Source organism: Ambystoma mexicanum, chromosome 3q (genome assembly GCF_040938575.1).
Source record: "Ambystoma mexicanum isolate Mex_15411 chromosome 3q, UKY_AmexF1_1, whole genome shotgun sequence".
Taxonomy (NCBI): domain Eukaryota; kingdom Metazoa; phylum Chordata; class Amphibia; order Caudata; family Ambystomatidae; genus Ambystoma; species Ambystoma mexicanum.
Window position 1 is genome coordinate 272,642,529 of NC_090926.1, and position 18,465 is coordinate 272,660,993.

Here is an 18,465-nt window from a genome sequence, read left to right on the forward strand (position 1 = left end):
CTTGTCCCCTCTGCAGACTGGGTCTGGGCGGTAAAAGATTCTGGTTTGGTGTGTGTGTGTCAGCCCTTGGCTTTACCAAAGTATAATCAGGCCTTTTTTCTGCAGTTTACGGGTGGGCTCATGGGCAGGCAAATTCATACATTTTTGTGAGGTTACAAAGTAACCCAAGCACGAGTGAAAATGCCGCTCATCCCGGCCCTGCTCCAGGAGTGAGGGAAGGCCCAGCTCCCTCCTAAACTCTGCCGGACCAGTTCATACGCTACTCCATTCAGAGCCTTCTTTGCCATCGTTTTCTCGCTGCCTTTGCGATCCTTCCCAGGGGTCACAAAGGCAAGGCTAGCGGTCGCGAGCAAATTGGCAGGGGTCGCAGATGCAACTCCCTGTGACCCCCGCTAAATGACGTCCCTGCTTTCAACCTGATGACTAGTAGTGGATAGTCCACCAGGTCGAAAGCCGTGGACCGGTCAAGCAGCATTAAGTCGCGCTGCTTGTCCCTTATCCTTCACTTGGAGTAATCTGATTTGAAATTCAGACCATAAAGTCTGGTTGCCATTTATTGAAAATATTATGATTATTTAGGCACTCTATTATCTAAATATAAACAACACCATCTAAAATGTGTAATAAAAAAGTTGCATTGGTAATCGGCCTGTAATTCGCTGGCACCAGGGGGCTTAACCCTGTATTTAAGAGTGGGGTAATCCAAGCGTTCTTTAACTCATCTGGAACATTGATCTCCTTAAATGATGCATTAACTAATTTGGATAAAATCCCTACCAGCGTGGGAGCACAGGCTTTGATAGTAATAGCCGGACAAGCGTCCCATTTACACTTTGTTGGCTTCAGTTTACGAAGAATTTCTGAAATCTCCAACACAGGCACAGGTCTGACATTAAACTGATTTTCTACAACTTTCTGTGTTTGTGTAGTGGGGCAGACCTCTTCTTGTTCCACCGTCTTCCTCCTAGCCTCAATAGTCTGTTTAATCCGGTCAGGTTTGCCCAGCATGGCATGTTGAACAGACCTTTTTTGGGGTCGTCCCGTTTGTTCAGGCAAGGATTTTCTAGCTCTTTTAACCCTTTGAATAATTCTTTCGACTCATGCTGAGCATTAGAACTCCTAGTGTCGTACATTGTTTTTTTGGCTGAGATCACAGCCAATTTACATTCTTTAGATGCAGAGTTATATGCATCCTTTTCTGTGATTTCCTTAGAGAGTTTCCAGGCAGAGAAACACCTGTTCCTTCTTGCTTTCAGCTTCTGGAGTTCTGGGCAGAATCAGGCATTCACTCTTATCCAGTACTAACCTTGTTTTAAGAGGTGCAATCGCATTGGTTGCACTAAGAAAGTTCTGCTGATAAACTTTGGCCATGTTATCCACTGATTCCAACCTATCCGCCTCATCCACTAGGGGAGTAATCCAGACTTCCAAGGCTGTCCGAGAGAACTTCCTAGTATTTCTAGATGTGATTTTTTTCATCAGCCTGGTCTTTATCCTTTTCTCAAGCCCCATGACCAACTGGATACCAAAGTGATCAGACCAAAGGCATGGGTGAATAGAAAGATCATTCATTGTGATATTATGGGTAGCCACCCAATCAAGGGTATTCCCCTCCGAAATGTGTGGCATCATTGATAAGCATATGCATGAAACCTAGGTTGCCAAGTGAAACTTCAAGACCTTTAGCTACGTGATCAGTTTTGCTTCCCAAACACTAATTAAGATCACCAAGTAACATCACCTTACTGGTGGGTTTAAGCAATGGTAATAGCATATTGCATAACTGTGATGTAAAATCAGGCACAGAGGATGGTGGTCTTTAAATGAGAATCAAATTGTTACAGCAGCGGTTCTAATTTTGACCTGAAGCATTTTGCAGCCCTCTGGGCCAGATAGATTTGCCTCTCAGATTTCTAGGTCAGCATTGTAAATACAAGCAACGCCTCCCACTCTTGCCTGTCCTTGCGCAGTAGACTGTACGCCATAGGCATCGCCAGGGCCAAGGAAGGCACAACAGCCCTTTGCAGCCATGTGTCCGTTAAGGAGCACACATCTAGGTTTTGATCTACTATGTATGATGCTACATCAGTAGCATGCTTCATCAGCGATCTCGTGATCAGAAGGACCATTTACTGGCCAGGGTTAATTTCCCCTCTTAACAGGTCTTCCCTGCGCCCACATATGCTGCCCCTTGGAGGCATTAAATGAGCCTCTACCTGTTGTATGTCACAGGCGGTCGGAGTAGTGGTATTACAACTTGCCTCCATAGGGTCGTCCATATATTTGACGCCCAATGTTCAATCTCCGTTTCCGAGTAATGTCAGCAGACATATCACATTTCACTTTCGGGCTTCCTAATGTGCTTGGAGCACCTGGCTCGAATAGCGAACTGACCCTGCTGCTAGTCATACCAGCCATGGGTGGGGCAGGAGATCCCATGTTGGTCAGATACATAGCGTGAGAGGCTTTAGCCTTATAGCATGCAAATATCCCTCCACTGAGGCTTACAGTGGGAGGCGATGTCTCAATTATTTGTGGCTTGCATACCTAATTCCGCCTTAGCTACGTGAATTTCCTCCAATGGGTGCATAATGGTGAACACAGAGCGCAGACTTACCCCCTGGACAGGAACGCATGTGCCGGGTGTCACGGATTGGCACAGACCAGCTAGCCCCTCCCAACGCACCAGCGCTGATGCGCCTGACCAGAGAGAAAGGCGCCGGGACTAAAACCATATTGAGACGTATAGTTCCCACGAGTTACAGCCTTGGAGAACGAAAGTCAAATCTAGATGGGTCTAAAAACAGATACACAGAAGTGGATATGAGCAGGTAGACCTAGGTAGGAATAGCACCAGTTAAAGATTTGTTATTTTAATAAACTAAAACAATGTTGGAGTACAATGAAATGGCTCAGCAAACACTAAAAATGGACTTATGAAATTGTGAACAAAATACTAAAAGCCCAAAAATCTATCACAATAAAAAGTACAAGATAAAATCACAATCAGCAATACAGATTGCCAGTAAAGCAACAAGGTGGGTGGACAGAACCCCCCCCATCGTCTGCACCGCTACACAGAAGCACGGAAACCTCTCTCCTGAACATCCGTGAAGACCTGCTCTCAAACCTTGACTCTAACGCCCCCTGTGTCCTCACCTTGCTTGATCTCTCTTCTGCCTTTGACACGGTCAACCATTCCATCCTGCTAAAGTGTCTCCATGATAACCTAGGTATCACCGTTCAGGCCCTGCCGTGGCTGACTTCCTTCCTCTCTGACCGACCCTCCCAGGTCCAACTTGGGTCCTTCCTCTCTGCTATCTTTTTCTCTACCTGTGGTGTCCCCCAGGCATCTAACCTCTCTCCTTGGCTGTTCAACCAATACCTGGAACTCCTTGTCCACTGCATGGCCGCTCTCTGCCCCAACTTTCAGTGCTACGCGGATGACATTGCGCTCATTTTCAGGCTACCTTCTGCCACCTCTTACCCGTACCTCATCTGACTGTCTGCTATCCAGGAGTGGTGTGCTGCCAATGACTCTGCCTTAATGCCAGTAAGAAAGAGATTCTCCTCATCGGCACACCCACTTCCTCCTTTCCTGTAGCTCTCTGGCTGGCTTCTCTTGGCCCTCTTCCTGCTCCCATCTGTAAAGCTAAGAACCTGGGGGTCATCTTCGACTCCACACTCCCTTTCTCCCCTCACATCTCTGACGTCTCTAAGAAGTCACACCACCAGCTGCATCTCCTCAGTGGTATTCTTCCTTTCCTCTCCTTCCCCCAGAAGCTCACTGTCCCCAGAGCTCTGGTTCTCTCCAGGCTGGACTATTGCAACAGCCTCTTTCTAAATCTGCCTGCTTCTACTCTACGCCCTCTGCAACTCATTCAGAATAGGACTGCGAGACTTGCCTTGGCCTCAAGCCCAGGGATCGTATCTCTCCAGGACTGCAATCTCTGCACTGGCTCTCAGTGGCTGCGAGGATTAAGTTCAAAATCCTCTGCATCGTCCACAAGGCCTTCTGGGGCCTTGGGCCTCAATACCTTCAACTCTCTCTTCCTAACTATCTTCCCTCTCAAGCTCTTCGCTCATCCGCCTCCAACTCCCGCAGGGTCAGTCGCTTCTCCAAGCAACGAGTTGGCGGTAGATCTCTCTCTTTGGCTGGGGCATCCCTCTGGAACAGCCTCCCCACCTCCCTGAAACTTGAGGAGAACCATCTTCAGTTCCGGAAGCACCTTAAAACCTTCCTCTTTGCTTCTGCTTTCTCTCCCCCTCTCCCCTGCTGAAGTCCTGGCCGATACTGAGACTGCACGGGTTACCTGTCCACCCATCTTATCTAGGGCCCAAGCCCTGCCAGTTGCATGCTTGCGCTGCCTTCCTGGCAACCCCTGCACCTGGGGACTGTTTTCTGTATCTCTACAGTCCCCAAACCAGCACTTATGTCTCCATACACCCTGCACTTGCACCAGCGGGCCGTTCTTTATTTTGTTATTATTTTATTGTCCCATGTACTACACTTTCACCTCCCCCCGCGCTTTTCTTTTACCCCTTCCCTTGCACGCGCGATCTGAACAACACTTGGCCTAGTAAGATCGTTGTCCGTCTTCCGTCTGTTCTCCCTCCCTTGCCTCGTCGCGCCTTGAAACACTTGTATAGGCGCGTTATAAATGTCATATCATATCAATTGGCTCCTCTTCAGATCTCCTGGAACGGCCACAGCACTCCTCTTATTCGTAATTCAGGCGAGTGCAGAAACTCAGCCCTCCAATAGAAAGATCTGCCCCCCATGCACACCCACCAGTGGTCGAATCAGGGACCACAGTGGGCAAACCATGCATACACTCCTGACACACCAGAACCAGTATGTGGATTGGGACCAACCAGTCCAAAGCCACTTGCTGGGTTTCAACACACATGGCATGCACTAGCGCGAGTAGCACTGCTTACCTACGCATATGCATGACAATAAAAGGACATTCATGACCTGGCAAGGCAGGAAGAATGCCAAAGAACAATATGGCAAAGGAACAAGCGAAAAATCTTGTGGAACGCCATGTTAGGACACTAGCCGCAGCTAGTAGCCAAACACGGTAAACGCGAGAGAGCCAACAAAAAAATAGCAAAAATTGTAAAAATGTAACTGTACCACCAGCTTGTCTTTAAGCAAATTACAAAGTAAACAAAAATCCTTTGAGTGTAGGTATATGGTGATAAAAAAGTATCTCCATTGCACTGCATTGAAAGATGCTTTGTGCAATAAGAAAAAGTTACCCAAACAGATAAAGTCAAAAGACAAAAGGGAACAGTTTCCCAGTACTGACAGTCTGATGGACTAGTCAGTTTCCCCATAACAAATTAGCAAAAGGCAAGTGTACTGAAACTGAAGGCTTCACTTCACTATAAAAAGTCAGAACAAGGTGTAAAAACAAAAGCAAAAGGTTTGGTGGCTGTGAGAAACCTGGCGGTATTCTCCCACCTACTCCTTCTGGATCTTCCATTCAGGTTGCCAGGGAAGGGAAATTGCTTTTGGATCCCAACCCTGGGGGTGGACAACGAGGGAGGATAACCTGAGTGGAGGGTCACAAGGGATTAGGAGGGTAATACCCAAGGGCAAGACATGGTATTCCCCCATTCCTAATACCCCAACACACTCTCCCTCAGCCTTCATGGGGTATTTTTCGGTCAGACCCCATCCCCCCACCCCAATTCCAACGAATACTGAGATGAGATGAGGAAGATGCAACTAAGAGCAATGAGGATTTCCCATAGGAACATGTGGAGTGTAAGGGAAACCGGCTATAGAAAGAACTCAAACTGTCCCACTGAAAGAGTCAGGCATTTACTAATTATCACTCACAGCTGACTCCATTTGACTATTTTCAAAACTATCAAAAGGTGTGGTCTTTTTTCCAAAGAATGAGCAAGCTAGGGATGTTGTCTGGACCAGAGAGCAGCAGGACCTGAAGCCTGGAGGAGAACCACGTGCCGAGACGCTGGCCCAGTGTTTGTAAGGGGCTGCAGCGTGGCGAGGGAGCCGTGTCTTTCTCGGAGCCAGAGCAAGGCACCCTGCGTCCTGCTGTTGGCAGTCAAAAAAGTTCTACTTACCTTGGGACTTGTGCCTGTCACAAGTGTGTATGAGGGGCAGGTGGTGAGACCCAGAGCTCAACCCTGTGTATCCAGAGGGACCGCTGGTCAACGCGACGCTGCCCAGTGCGTTTTATGTCAGTGAGTGAGAAACTCGGGAGCGTGCGATTGACCGGAGCGGGAGAAAGACAAAGTTGGTAAAGCGTCACGGAGTGGACAAGCAAAAGAAGGGAGAGAAAGCTTGTAGAGCGGCAAGGAGTGGAAACGTGAAAGGAAATATGACAGACAGAAAGCGCAAGATGTAGATAAGAAAAGCAACTAAAGGAAAAGGCGCTAGTGGTGCTTGACGGAAAGAAAGACATTAAGAAGGTGCAAGTGTACATGAGAAGGAAGCAAAGGAAACTAACGAGAACAAGAAGGGGTGAATGAAGCACCTGAAGGTGAAAGGTTAAAAAAGGAAGAGCAAGGAATAAAGAGAAGGGCTAAAGATCAGAGTGGTCATGCTTCGGTGGAGCAAAGAACATGGCGTTTCCGAAAGTCTGATGCTACCCCATGAATGGATGTGAAAGAACTGTATGTGAGAGAAAGGTACATCCTGACAAGCTGAACTTGTGTTTGAATCCAAGAGGGCCCTAAGTTTGGGAAGGGAACCCTGAGAGGCCTGACAAAGTTGAATACTTATTGGGTTGTGATGCTAAAGGAGTTAAGGCTTGGGGAAGGGAACCCTGGAAGCTTGAAGAGGAACCGTGTATATTTCATGTTTTAAACTTGGATTCTCTTCGCCAATTACCTTGGGGAAGGGAATCCCAAGACACTTAAGACATTGAAAGTGTTTGAGAGTACTGCAAGAACTGTGGGGAATTTCTTTTGAGAGAGAGAGAGAGAGAGAGAGAGAGAGAGAGAGAGAGAGAGAGAGAGAGAGAGAGAGAGAGAGAGAGAGAGAGAGAGAGAGAGAGAGAGAGAGAGAGAGAGAGAGAGAGAGAGACACCAGCGAAATGAACCTAACAGCAGTCTGTGATCCGACAAAGTTGAGGGCACTTCCGTCAGGAATTAAGGTAATGGGAAGGACAGGAAACATGGGAGGCATCCAGGGAATCGTTATACTGCACAGACAACCTGACCCAGTGGAAATATGAAACAAAGTTCACTGGCAAACAAACTTAAATTCTATTGGTACTAGAGAAGGAACCATTGAAAAGCTAAATAAAGCAAGTGAAAAGCATTGGGACGACATATGCTGGGAAAAGGGGAAGTAACTAAATACCATATACAAGAAGAATATAATATGAGAGAGAGAGCAAAGTTCGAACTACAGTTTGTGAGAACTAAACAATTGGACTATATATCAAGAGAAGTAGCCCAAGTGAAGGGGGTATACAATTGTCCAGGAGAGAAAACCCACCAGAACAGTAATATTTGAACAAGATACACTAACGGCAACAACAAGCGATATGAATCCTGTGAGAAAGTCTCAAAAGGGATTCCTTAAGAGAAAGGAAGATTTAATAATGCAGTTGATGAAATAAAGAGACTGATCCACGAATCCACAGTAGACTATTTCTGAATTGAATAATAAGAAGAAATGCATATTGGTACTAGGAGTACCCTCAGGAGAAGGGAGTCATTATCCCTATTTAAGTTAGTTTTCATAGTGGTAGGGTCAGATAGGGTCGTTGTGGACATCTGACTTGTTTATTTGGACATTCACAAATGAAGAATGTGCATCTTATTAACATAGGCAGGGACCACGCATAGTGATAGGGAAAGATAGGTCTTTTTAAAGTACTTTAATAAAATACAGTGCATCATGTCATCTAAGAGTCCGTGTCCTATCTCATCACAGCACATATAAAAGTAACCAAAAAACAAGTGTAAAAAAGTAAGGCAATATAAAAGTAGTCCCACTGCACTGTTACTTTCATGTGTGTGTCCACCATTATTAAATAGGGTAATTTAATTACTTTTATAGAAATCATATGCAACATTGTATAAATCCTGAATGAAAGTAATTCATGTGATATTATGATAATGCAATATTGAACGTTACTATTAAAGATTGGTATCTTTAAGAAATTAACATACTAATTAAATGCGTCTGATTACATTTGGAGATTTTTTGTTTTGAGCGATAATGGGAAAACATGCATTAAGGGATTGCATTTGTTAGAAAGGGTTACACTGGGTGTAGAGTGTGGCAGAATGAACTACGGAGGGGGTTTAATGCGAATGTATAGTTTGTATAGTGTGGGTAGCTGGTTCCCCGTTTTACCAGCACCAGAAATTGATTGATATATAGTAACTGTTTTCAAGAACTGAGTTGCACTTTGATGTATTGTAGAACATAGGAGATGTTGCCAGCTACTGCCAGATACAAAAACCCTTAGCCCTCTCACCTTCTCTCGTGGTGATCACTTGCAGCACTGCCAAGCTCTCCTGCTTTGATCCAGAACATTGCTCCTTCTTTGGTCTCTGGAACGAAAGACAAATCGAAAATAGTTACTCATGACTGGCCGTGTGGTCACCAGAAAACATGCGCTTTGCAGGAGCCCTTCCTCCAATCCACAAACTCAACGCAGAGTTTCATGCACACACTAAATTATTTGGCCACCCATAAATGTAAGTCCCAAGCCCCGAAATCTGAGAAAAGCTTCTGTCTTCCATCCCACAATGTGTGGCACCACTGCTGTGGTCCATTATAAGTAGCTTCCATGCGCTTCTATTAGGGGACAAAGTCATTGGAAGAGGAGGCTGAAAGTGAGATTGCAATATATTCACATGTTTTTGTCCCTTCTGTAATATGGCTGGGCACAGTCCAGTTGCATTGAGAAGACAGCCATGTTCTAATCTGCACTCCTGCCTCAGGAATGGGCCTCAACATGGACCTGGTACTGGCACTTTATTTCAAACTTTACATTACAAGTGGCAGCAATGTGTGCTACACGCTAGTACATTAACCAGATGACGACCATTCATCTGCCCCCCAAACTTATTCTTCTCCACCCTCAGTGCAGAGTGGTTCTTATGTCTAGTCCCCTCACATCTTCCTATACGTGAGGTGCAGCAGACCAGACCACTTTAATGTGAGGTTGTCCCTTAACTCTACATTAAAAATGGCGGCCATGCATTTACCATTCAACTTTGCATCACTCGAGGGACCCCTTTCAGCTCTATATCCCTAAAGTGATGTTGTGTGATGAGAGGGTACATTTTTTAGACTACAGTCCTCCATTTCTGTGGACATTAAACAAGCAGCCCCCTCCAGTCAATGGAGGTGCGCGTTGTGCAAAAACAGTTTGAGGCCTTTTTGGAGAAACCGCTCCATGGGAGAAATAACCAGGCCCCAGACCCGATCACCTGATCGATGTCTGTTGCCCGATAGGCAAATGGACTAACTGGACCCACAGCACCCAAGCAAGTTTGAATGAGGTTTGAGAGGACTGTGTGCCTGTCAAGCAGTACACCAACCAACGTGAAATGAGTGCATAGATTAAAAAAATAAAAAAAGTCTCAAGGTAGCCATTTCTCTGAAATAAAAGTTCTTGTCTCTTGTGAAGTGGATTTTTTGAATTTGCCCTGTGGACAGATTCGGAGACGCCACCATATTCTGGTGAACAGGCAAAGACATTAGTCTATCTAAAGTATCAAGGTAGTGTGCATGAGCAGCAATGCTTTCAGTATGGGGGAGTTGAGTGGTTCGGTTAAGCAGTGTTAATACAAGTTTCGCAGAAAGTATAAAAATAATTATTTTTATTTAGGCGTAGGACAATCAAAAAAATCACAGGCAAGTAAATCACATCTACATTCACCTCGGGATGCTCTGGCTACAGAAAATCAACATTTTACTGTAAACAGGATTGTAGAGCACTGTAGTTGAAGCAAGCCACGAAATGCAAAAGGCAAGTTAAAAATCAATTTGAGAATAAGTAAATAATGGAGTAAAAACGCAATACATCAATTTATTAAAATAAGTCCCTACTACAGGTCCATCGCTTCTGCAAAGGAATGGGGCCTAAATGCCATAAGTCTAAAAAGGGCAGCAGGTCATGGATACGGGATGCCCTAACACCGGGTATCAAAAGATAGCAGCAAATAGGGGGTGCCAGTCCACCGACCCCCCCGACGCGACCAAAACGAGAAGCTCAGGAAAACTCGCTTCTCTCCATAGCCTCATGGAACACCAGAGGCCATATGCAACTAACTGAACTTGACAGCTACAACTTGGGAGTACACGACATCCTTTGCCTCCAGGAAACCTGGTTGTTGGACAAACCGGCATTGGATGGTTACAACATAAAGATCTCTCCTGCCTACTAAGGCCCACTGGGTCGCCCGTCATCTGGCCTATTAACAGCTACCCGCATAGGCTCAGGCATACATATTATCAAGAAAATAGAAGCAACCTATGGATTCTTGGCTGTCCTTGCCACATGGACGGACGAAATCGCAGTGGAAAGAAAACCCTCTCGAGAGCCCCTTGCTATCAACAATGCCTATTGGAACCATCAAAAAACAACATTAGAAAATTTCTGCGATGCAGCCGCCAATATCATTGACGAAATCAGAATTAAACATCAAACCCCAAACATTTTCATCTGTGGGGACTTAAACCAAACTGTGTAGCCCTAACCGCGCCAAAGACGAATGCTTCTCCCTACACTCTGGCGGAGTCAAGGGGAAAACTATGGCTAGCATTAATGACCTCTAGGAACCTCCACAACGCAGCCAATGTCATGAGGGACCAAATGCTGATACCTACGTGGGAACGTGATAGCTCATCAGCCACCCTCGATTACATCTTTGTCTCTAAAAAGGTTTACCAGCGCATAACCTCCTTCGAAATAATTAGAACAAAGGCTAGCGACCACAACTTATTGAACCTTAAATGTAACACCAGTGTGCGCGACCATCTATTTTACAAACCATCGATCAGGACAAATTCCCAGGCTACCCGTTTGTGTATGTCCTCCAAAGACATCAAAACTCTGACTGATAACTACAAAAGCCTAACTTCTGATATTGAAGCGAAAGACGCCATTTTCAGAGACAGCTGCATTCCTCTGCTCCTTCCTTTTAAAAAACCACGGAAGCTCACCAATGATCTAAGGTCTAATCATAACCATGTGTATAACGCTACCCTGGTAACCAAACGTAGATCCTTAAGGAAATTAAAGAAAGAAGCAGCTGCGTTTAACACAGCAACCTTGTGGGAATCTTACCATACTGAGAGGAGAAATTACAAACAATGGCTGAGAAATGTAAGATGTGACCTTTATCAATCAGATGCAGAGAGTATGCTCAAGGCTTTAGCCACCAAAAAATCTCGGGACTTCTGGTCTATGGTCAACCAAACAAACTGTCATCCCAAAACCCTAATGATTAACTCTGTCACCAAAGAAAACTGGGTCAAACACTTCTCAGAACTCTTTGACTCACCTTTAACGTCTATCGACCCCCCAACGAGATCGCTAGAGGGAAATTGGGTGGACCGCTCAGACGAAGGCGAGATAAAAAAAAAGTCATCACAAGGCTGAAACTATCAAGAGCCCCTGGACCGGACGGGTTAGCAAACTCCGATCTAAAGGAATACCCAGATGACTGGTCAGTGGTATAGAGTCTGAATTTCAAAGACTGCAAAAACCAAAGGACACTACCCCACTCCTGGACCCAGGCAGTTATCGTCCCCATTTTCAAGAAGGGCGTCAGAGAGGACCCTTCCAACTATCGACCTAAAGCCCTGCTGGATGTCATAGGCAAGGTCTTCGCCACAATCCTCCTGAGCTACTTTCAGAAATGGGCACGGCTTTCTCCCTCTACTGACCCACTGCAAACTGGATTCCAGAAAAATGCTAGCACTGCAGCCAATATAATGATCCTGAGTATCATTAAAGACAAAGTCTTGTCGGGAGCACCAAGAGTTTTCCTTGCATTCGTCAACCTATCTCAGGCATTCGACAGAGTTGACAGGCCTAAACTATGGAATAAACTAAAGACATGGAACTGCCCCGATGAAATCCTGGCTCCCATAATCGCCCTCCACTCGAACACCAGCGTGTCTGTCCGTCTGAACAACCAAGGTCTACTATCCGACCGTATACCTTCCCACTGTGGAGTGAGACGGGGCTTCCCGCTGGCGCCCGCTCTTTTCATATCGTTCCTATGTGACTTTAAAGATTCTCAAGATACAATCAGGTCATTTCCACCCAAAGTCGGCAACGTAAGGGTCAATCGACTTCTATATGCCGACGACCTGATAATCCTGGATCACACACAGGTCGGACTCCAGCGCCAACTGGACAACCTCGCACAGTATACCAAGGACAACAATTTGGAGATAAACAAATCAAAGACTAAAATCTTGATTATGCAGAAAAAGGGAAATAAGAAGAAAGAAAGCCTGCAGTGGTTCCTCCTCAAGTCAAAAATTGAAGTCGTCTCAGCGTTTAAATACCTTGGGGTCGAAATTGACAGCTCTAAGAACACATCTAGTATGCAACAATCTTTATGGACAAAGACTAAACATCTAACAGCCCAGCTCCGAGCAGTTGTTAGGAAATATGGCAAATTTAGCCTGTTACCTGCAATCCAGTTTTACAAGGCAAAAGTAATTCCGTCCCTGGTATATGGCATGGATGCAACACTTTCAATCCCGTCCACTCTCTGGCCTAAATTGGAAGGCTTTATCTGGCGAACAGTACTTGGACTTCCAAAATCCACATCGTCTGCAGCAATAAGACGAGAACTCGGCCTGCTCTCTTTGACTGCAATAGTGGCCCAAAGCACAATGTAGCTATTTAGAAAGATTCGACACCCGGATAGCCTCCAAATATACCGCATGATTAACGAAGAAATTACCAAAGGAAACAACCGGATGCTAAAACACTGGGTTGAAATTCAACAACAAACATTGCCGGAGATCGTGTGTTCAGAAGAAGAACTACTCCAAAAACCTTTAAGAATCAAATCGAAAAATGGAATGGCTAGATTGGATAAACACAAACGAAAAAGCAGTATCAAACAAACTGCTAAGCCATCTGCCACCTGCTCCTAACAAGCTTAGAGAGCCGATGGAGTACTGCACAAAGTATCCTAGTAAACTGCTAATGAAAACTCTACTAAAAGCTTGTCTCAATCTACTACCCACCCAGGAAATCTTAGCTATCAGAGCAGCAACTAAGGACAAAACTTGTCGACTCTGCAAAAATTTGCAAACAACAGAAACTATAAGACACCTCCTGATGGCCTGCCTGGCGATTGCACAAGAAAGGGACGCCTTCTTTGGCCCTCTGCGCATAAACGCTTTCATAGAGGATGAAGATACATGGTAGAACCGTCTAATCACAGGAGCTCGAACTAGATGGTTAATTCCGACGGCTAAACTTCTAATCATCGCCATGGAAAACACCAACCCTCATTGATGCCAGCGTGAAATCGCATCCATGAGCTAGACGACGATCTAGATCTCCCTGCATAGTCTAGACGATCAAAGTTTAGACGACCAAAGCTCTTGTGTTTAGTTCATCTACTTCGTAACGACGAAAAACCCATTTTGTAAAAATCTAAAAAGATTACACACAAATAAAAAATAAAAAAAATAAGTCTAAATTGAACCCTTTGCAGACAACTAGGAGTCTTACATAGGCTGAACTAGTGTGGGCAAAGTCAATGGACAGGAGCAAGTCACTCTAGAAGAAAAGAACAAAAGAAGCAAAGTTATTAGGAGGTCCTCTCCAAATTTAAAATGCCTTCGGGGAAGCCCAGGAAGGGGTGTTTGTGGGGGGGGGGGTTCGAGCCCAGGGGTGATCCTTGATCAGAACTCCATTGATCATAGTCAGGAAAGGGAGAGGTAGGTTTAGGATTTTGTGCCTGCTCACTCTATAGCTTTTCCAGGGAACCACTTCATAGGCTCCTGGCTCTACATGGCCCACTTCACGTTTTGGTTCAGTTGGAGAAGGTCCAGGGGTTGCTGGAGTTGAGGTCAACATCGGCTTTCGGTCTGGCTAATCAGTGGTTCCGCACTCTGGAGAAATGGTTCCTGGCACTGGCCAAATGGATGACTGGCACAATGACGAAAATACCACCACATTTTTGATGTCCTTGGAGGACCACCAGGACACGATGGAGGTGGGAGACAGTGATGGCCACTGTGATCAAATGGCAGAAGGTGACCCTCGTGGTAGAAAACCAAGAAGCTGGTCCTGAAAGCCTCCACTCCTCCCTTGTGCTGAAGAACTGCAACTGCAGGGGTAGGCACCTTGTTTCACAAGTTGAGGGTCAGCAGAGTCCCAAGTCTAAAATTGAGACACCGACTGATGCAGCGAGGTACCCAAGGTGGGACCTGGTCAGTCCACAGGGTGGTTCCGGGGCACCTCCTAAGTCCCCCAAGGGCAGGACCGATTAAGGCATTGTGGAGATCAGCAAAGGTGCAGGGCTTCGTAGGGACGGTTGAAGACCATGCTCGTTAGCTGCAATGACGAGTTCTGGGTTTTCAGCAGAATGCTACTCTTGGAAGGAGTGTTGGCTCCAATGACAATCTGCTGAATGGCTGCAGAAGTCCTCCTTTTATCCCGGATTCCTGCTGACGCCACCCCGAAGCCACCAATGATGAGGCTCTCCACCATCCCAACTGCCTGGGGCTATCCAATCATGGACAGCCTCCAACCACTACATCTTCCCAGCAAAAGACACTTGGCTAGGAGGACTGGGACCAGACATTCCTAGTCCCCATATCTGGCCATAAATGCATAATGCTGCTTTGCCCGGGGAAGTACTAACCATATATGGCAAAACCTGCCCAGAGATGGAAGAAAAAAGGCCAAAATACAAGATGGCCAAAAACACACAGTAGAATCTTTCAACATGTCCATTTAAGAGTATATGCTCCAACCTTCTCTTTGCTTGCTTGGCCACCGCCAACAGTTATTCATTTTAGGCCATTGACACATCAGTGCAACATTCCCAACTACTGTTACCTCAAGCAGAGCAAGTCTAGAAGGCCAGATTACATTTTTGTGCTTGTGTTCTGAAAGATTTCCTTTTGAAACTTTCCTTCCGTTGAAACCAAAGGAACCCATAGCTATTTTGTTGTGCCTTGAACCCTGTGCTGATTTTTGGCGCAAAGAAAAGCTTTCTTGCTTCACTTTAGTTGCTCAGCTCATCTTTGCTGGGAGGCACTGGTCAGCCCTTATGGTTACCTGTACAGGGGGACCACGTCCCTTTTTATGATTCCTGTGTATTTAATGTAGCACACAGTCAGGAAAGTTCTCTTTTAATCAACGTTCCCTCCATATTCTAAGGACCCACAAACCTTCTGCTTTTGTTTTACACCTTTTCCTGACTTCACTGGCCTTTTGCTCATTTGTTATGGGGAACTGACAAGTCCTTCAGACTATCAGTCATGGGTAACTAGGTTTCCCTTTGGTCTTTTGACTCGTTACCCGTTTTGGTAACTTTTTCATATTGCACACAGCATCTTTCAATGCAGTGCAATGGGGATACTTTTGTACTACCCAAGACTTACACCAAAGGGACATTTGGTTACTTTTAAATGTGCCTAAAGACAAGATGGTGGAAGCAGTTACATGTTTACTTTATTTTTAGTTAGCACATTCGCCTTTAATGCATTTGGCTACTAACTGTGGCTAGCGTCCCAAGATGGCTGTGCCACGAGATTTTTCGCTTGTTCTTTGGATTTCTTCCTCACTTCTCCGGTGAGGAATTCCCTTTTATGGTCATGCATTTCCCCTGGAAAGCTACTGTTTTTGCAGGCTAGTGCATGCCATGTTTGTATGGGCTCAGGTAGTGGGCTGGGACAGTTTGGTCCCCAATCCACAAACTGGTGCCAGTATGTCTAGTGTGCATGCATGAGTCAGCCCCACAGTGGTCGCTGATTGGACCACTGCTGGTGTGCATGAGTGGTGAAGATTCTTGATATTGGAGGGTTGAGTTTGATCACTCACCTGAATTTAGAAGAGGAGGAGTCCTGCAGCCATTCCAGCAGATCACAAGAGGAGCCACGTAGCCTGTATAGCTGTGCAGATGACAGAACACCCAATGACGAATCCTGGAGAGGCCTGGCGACCATTCTTGCTGCTGTCTCGGTGAAGCCCTGATCTCAGAAGACCTTTGCTGGTGCTTAGACCCGTTGGACTGGTGGGACCAACCAACCAGTCTAGATACCTTTCCACGATCCTGCAGCCTTCAGAAGGGTCCCTGTACCCCCCTGTGGACTGACCAGTACAGTTTTCAGCTACTGTGCCAGAAGCATAGCCGTTCTGCATTTTTTCCCAGAACATCGGGGGTCTCCAGCTAGTTCTGTAAATCCTGCCAAGCTTCAGCATTCCAGCATCAACCGTTCTGGTTCTGGAAGGCTTCCTTTGTTAGCAAATGGTGAGACGCCTGCTGTCACCCATGTGCAGTGACTTGTGCTGGAAATGACCTTACCCAGTCTGGTAGAGTGTCCCGAAGAGTCCTGCATCAGTGCCTGCTGTTATTTTTCACTGGAAAGGGTTGCACGCAGCTCTTGGACCCGACTGGAAACTTCCTTAAACCCGCAGCTCCTGGGCATCTTCTACTGATCCAACAGCAGGAAAACCTACCTGCAGTGACCCTCCATTTGACCTGCCAAGTCCTTTGGGGAGATAGGAGTAAGCTTGTAGGTAGTTGCAATACTTACCGGTGTCCCCCACTCTTCCATTATAAAGTTTGTGAAGACATTTGATTTATATTCCATTCTATTGCTTTTTAACCATTTGTTGAAAAGTCTGCTCTAGAATCTAGGAAAAGTATTTTACTCAACTGTAAATACCTTTGAAAAACGTCTGGAACAATCTTCACACCCACAGGAACATTTCCTAACTGTATCCCATTTTCAAAAGATACTTTGTGGACTTTTGGGCATAAGGCCCTATTCAACTTAGGGTTAGACTCAAAGTTAGGGCTTCTATTCCTGTAGACTGGTTATAAAATTGCTTAATTACTTGCCTTTCAGGTGTAATGGTGAATTGTATGCATTGTATTAACCAACTGTGGCTGTATATGTAGTTTATATCAGCGTGTTGTGTGATAGAACCTGCTCGATTCATTTTCATAGTGTGTTTTTGGGCCTATAATAGAGTATTTTCGTAATTACTGTCCACGTGTAATCATTGTAGAGCTCACTGTATGAACTCTTTGGGGACCCTCAACCACACTCATCTCTCCTGAGCCTTAGCCTTGACCACTCCTCCACACTTACCTTCATTGGTTTGGCTAAACTCCCAGAGTTCCCCTGTTCACTACAACTAGGGTGGCCGCCTAAATTCAGTCCTCCAGGCCAGATTTTAGAAATCCATCTTAGCACACACATCTTAAAATGAAATAATGCAGGGATACGTTGTATATGTGTTGTCTAATCGTTTGAGGGTGTGCCTAGTACAGGCTGGTGGCAGTGAACAGTGTTCAACATATCTTTTTTACAGCATACTGCCATTTGGAGTACTATACATTCAAAATGGTCATGACCTACAGGTTAACCCCTGTCCTGTAAACTTAATCCTGCCCTCTCAGGTATGTAAAAGCCCTTAAGGTATGCGCTTTCACTGGGTGAGGCTTGGATTCTGTGCTGTGTGTATCTTAACTGCCGTAAATGGGGATTGGAACGATCTGGTCTCAATCAACATTGATGCTAGATCATGTCTGCTGATGGGCAGAAATGGGGTTTGAGGTAGTCTGTGATTCAACAGTCCTTGTTTAAATGGTGCAATTTTTGGGGGTGGTTGCCGGTGGCTAACACCGGCACTCTTTTTTTGGGCACCGGAACTAATCATGGGGGCCAGCGCACGTGCAATTGCTTTATTTGCTCTTCCACTTCACTTTGCTTCATTATAAATCATTGGATTGCTTTGTCATTGTGATCTCTCGTGCTTGCAGATGCAGGCCATGGCTGGCTGGGCCTGGGAGGGGCCAGCAATAGCAATGAACAAGTTACAAACAACAGCCAATGAAAACTGCCATTCTGTTGTTACTATCCAGTATTTGATACATTGTGTATAATAACAGAGAATGTGCAGTTTTCACGCCCCACGGAAGGTAGGTTTTAAAATAAATAAGTATTTTTGAGTGGTGGCTGGGGCCCATCACTTCAAAAGTGATGGGCCCCAGCCACCCAAATATACGTTTTTTCTTTGAAAATCTTACCTTCCACGGGGCCGCTGCCGCTGTGCACCTATTTTTGTCATCAGCATGGCCGCTGTGGCTGTAGCGGGCGGCCCCACGGAAGGTAGCCTAAAGTGATGGAGGCAGCTCAGCTCAGGCACCAAGGCCCAGGACCGGGAGTGGCATGGGCGGCAGCGTGGTCTTCGTCCCTGGTGGAGTCCTGCTGGGTCTGAGCGGTGAGTGCACTGTGGCCGT

General features: G+C 45.8%; 1 protein-coding gene across 1 annotated transcript in view; it reads right to left on the bottom strand.

The window, feature by feature from the left end:
• Window positions 1-18,465, bottom strand: part of SLC39A5 (solute carrier family 39 member 5) — a 334,372-nt gene that overhangs the window by 87,543 nt on the left and 228,364 nt on the right. Inside the window, exon 7 of the mRNA XM_069653748.1 lies at window positions 8,472-8,547. Within this exon, the coding sequence (XP_069509849.1) occupies window positions 8,472-8,547 (76 nt within the window). The remainder of the gene's footprint in view (window positions 1-8,471; window positions 8,548-18,465) is intronic.